The 3,474-nt window shown below is 47.5% G+C and overlaps 1 protein-coding gene across 1 annotated transcript; it reads right to left on the bottom strand.

Moving 5' to 3' along the window:
- Window positions 1-585: 585 nt before the first annotated feature.
- Window positions 586-2,428, bottom strand: LOC144114441 (uncharacterized). The gene is made up of 3 exons (XM_077648189.1): window positions 2,078-2,428; window positions 1,755-2,000; window positions 586-1,637 (listed from the first exon to the last, which is right to left on the bottom strand). The coding sequence occupies exons 1-3, from the start codon at window positions 2,307-2,309 to the stop codon at window positions 586-588; spliced, it is 1,530 nt and encodes a 509-aa protein (XP_077504315.1). The 5' UTR covers window positions 2,310-2,428.
- Between the last annotated feature and the right edge of the window lie 1,046 nt (window positions 2,429-3,474).

Raw genomic sequence — 3,474 nt, 5'->3', positions numbered from 1 at the left:
GTTTTCACATATGAACTGTACACACATGACAATGTTTGACGATTGAATGGTTTATTACAAATACACAAATGCAAATACGGAAAGAAAGGAATGTTTGAGGATGAAGTAGTTTATTACAAATACAAAAATGTAAATACAGAAGGAAAGGGTACTTGTTGGTCATGGCAACTGCTAAAATTAATTCTAAACACCTGATCTGCAGCTTACAAAAATATAAGGGCAGGGAAGAACCACATATACCACCAGAAATCAGTATACACATGCATTCCTCGTACAAACTGCAAACCATACCAAACCAGAGCATTATAGTGTGCTGTACTTGCTTACGCCCACACCTCTAAATGTAGGCACAGTGATAACAAAAGTTTGTAGGATGCCAAATTCCAGAAAAATTTAGTTTTGTGTATTGAGGCAAAAAGCATGAGGAAATATGTATGCTCCATACCATGAGAAAATATCATTTGATTGGCTAGTGAGAGAAGGCACAAATAAATTATTTTCTGCTAATCTGCATCCCACAAACTTCTCTGTCGATGACCACATTCTTGCACTCGTGCATAAATCCCCAGTTATGGTGGGCACCCATCAACAGATTCGGGCACATTCTCTGCTCGGTTCCTTCAATGCTGCGACAATCGAAGGGCATAAATTGGACAGTGCGCAGCACACAGTCACAATTTTGTCGAGTGGAGTGATGCTGTCACCTTGTCGACATGTCACATAGTCAATCGGAAGGACAGACTTCAGCAGCAGAAACTTGTTCCTTATGAGTCCAATTACTCTTTCCACGTGAATACGTACATTAGCAAGCTTCCTTGTGCTTCCCACTTCTGCAGCCGACAGCTGTTTCTTGCCTTTTGTGTATGCTGGCAGATGTAGCCGGGCACGGTAGAAACCAACACTGTCTGCGACGTTAAACCCTCGATCTGCTAGAACAACGTCTCCAGGAAGCAAGTTGTCTAGGAGCCCGCAGTGTTCCGTGATATGTTTGTCACTTACTCGGCCTCCCCAGCCCTCTGAGATGAACGTGACAATACCCTGTGGGGCAATCCCTATCAAGTACTTTGCAGTGTTGCTGCCCTTGTAAGTCGACCACGTTTCACTCCTCGGCAAGTATGAGGACGGTCTCTCAATCTTGATTTCAAAACAGTCTATGATGACGGCCACATCACTGCCGAATGAATCATAGAATGCTTGCGGCATGGTGCGCTGCAGCGCACTTCGTTCGGGCCACATAACTTGAGACTTCAAGCGGCAGTGAGCTACATGAAGCCATTTGTCAAAAATGCGTGAGACGGTAGATTCAGACACATTGAATCTGAAGGCCAGGTCAGCATTCTGAAGATTTAGCTTGATCTTCATCAGGAAGAGCACAAATTCTTGAAACTTTGCCAGGCTGTTGTTCACACTGTGTGAAACAAATGGCTCTAGCATTTTGAAAATTGCAAGAAGTGTTGTGAAGCTTGCAATCCCTGTGTAGAATACTACCTTGGGCTCTGAACTTCTCAATAATTCTTCGGTCATCTCAAGCTGCACCTTTTCGGAACGTGTAGTGTACACGCAGTCGTTGAGTCTGATGCATTCTTGTTCTAATGCCCCAATGTCGCTCATGCCCATGTCTGTCTGCACATAAACACCTGGAAGAGAACGTTCGTAGTTTAGCGGTCGTGTGTAAGAAAGAGCCAGACTGCAGAACGACCGCGTAATTATTTCTTAAGTTAAGGCTATGACTGCATGGTGCAAGGCCGACTCACCTGTTTCTTCTCCGGCGCCGTCGACCTCCTCGGCCTGATGCGGCGATGGGGGAACATCGGGCACGGGTGCGGCGACGCCGCACGGCTCTTCCGACCCGGTCATCTCGGTCTCGGCACATCGTTTTCGCTGCCGTCGTTGCTGGCTGCGATCGTGGCGATCCGAGCCGACTGGCCTAGTGCTGTAACCGAGATGCAATGACGGGGCCCAGTCTGGGTTCGTGTTGTCAAACAAATCGGCTGGCGCCCCTGCAAATCAAAATCAGGTTTCAGTCCTTGCTTCCCACGTTTTCACTAACATTTACTTCACGGCACAAGCCTCTTACCTGTGGTAAAGTGCGCTCCGCACACACGGAAGTTGGGGTTGTCCGGGTCCAAGTCGGCTCGCTTAATTCGTGACAGCCACAGTGTGCGCCGATTTGTACTAAGCGTCTTTGAACGCTCGCACTTGTCTGCTATGATCCTCGGAATTCGGTAGAAATTTGTGTTCGTCGGCTTCTTCTTTCTCCTTGAGCTGTCGCTACGGTTTGAGCAGCCAACTATAGCGCACAAAACCATACTGAAGCTGTGGAGAGACGCAGACAAAAACGACACGAGCTGACAAATGCTTCCACACCGGCGGTAAGCTACGAGCGGAAAGGCGGCGGTGGTTCGACAGCATGGCCGACTGGCATACGATGGACACCGGATGTGACGTCGGTGCAAGGCATCTATACATGGACATGTAGACTGCTTCCTAGACGTCACACTAGACGTCTTGTTAGACGTCTAGAGTATTGGAACGCAGCCCCCGAAACCTCGTTGGCTTCAGGCCTCTTAAGACGGGCTATGCCCGTGACGGCGCGGCGTAAACGAGGACGTCGGCCGCACAAAGGGGAAGCAGGGACGGGACGGGCTCCATTGTTGGGGACTTCCGACCCTACTGGAGCGGCTTTCCTTGAGAACACAAGGCCAACGAGTTCGCGGAAAGGTCAGCGAACTCCACACTGCTATTCACACATCTCCCTGTTTGCCCAATATACTCATGGCCACAAGACAACGGTACGCGATAGACAACACCCTCCTCACAAGTGACAAATCGTTTCTGATGGTCTATTACACATCTTTTTTTCTCCTGGATACCGCACGGATTGGTCTTCTTGCAAAGCATAGACAGTTTTACGGGTGCTGAAAATACAACATCAACGCCTGCTCGTTTTCCTAGTTTCTTTAGGTTGTGGGATGTATGATGAATGTAAGGGATGACAGCTACTTTCTTGCGATCCTGCTGTTCATTGGTACCTGCCTGCTTGTTGAACAATCGTGCTTTTTTCATTTTTTGCAGCAGGCCTTCAGCCACAGAAACAATTAGTGGCCCAGGATACCCAGAATCAGACAGTCGTCTAATCTGTGATGCTAAGCATTCTTGCATCATGTGCTCACATGAGCTTTTGAGCGCATTTGCCAGGCAATACTTGATAATGCCTCTCTTTACCAGTTTCGAATGCGCCGATACCGCTGGCAGTAGGCCTTTTTTTGCACGAGGTTCATAACCCCAACAGATGTGGTTAGTGTGAAAGTTAAGTCTAAGATCTAAGAACTTGATAGAGTTCTTGTCAGGAAGCTCATGCGTCAGAATTAATGGGTTTAATTGTTTTTTAAAGGAGTCGAGCACGTTTGCAGCGTCAGTATGAAAATCTGCCTTAGAGTTGTCAATGATGATCAAAAAATCATCCACAAATCT

The sequence above is a fragment of the Amblyomma americanum genome, chromosome 1, assembly GCF_052857255.1.
Source record: "Amblyomma americanum isolate KBUSLIRL-KWMA chromosome 1, ASM5285725v1, whole genome shotgun sequence".
Classification (NCBI taxonomy): domain Eukaryota; kingdom Metazoa; phylum Arthropoda; class Arachnida; order Ixodida; family Ixodidae; genus Amblyomma; species Amblyomma americanum.
Note: the sequence above shows the minus strand (reverse complement) of the source record. Positions and strands in the feature narration are given on the sequence as shown.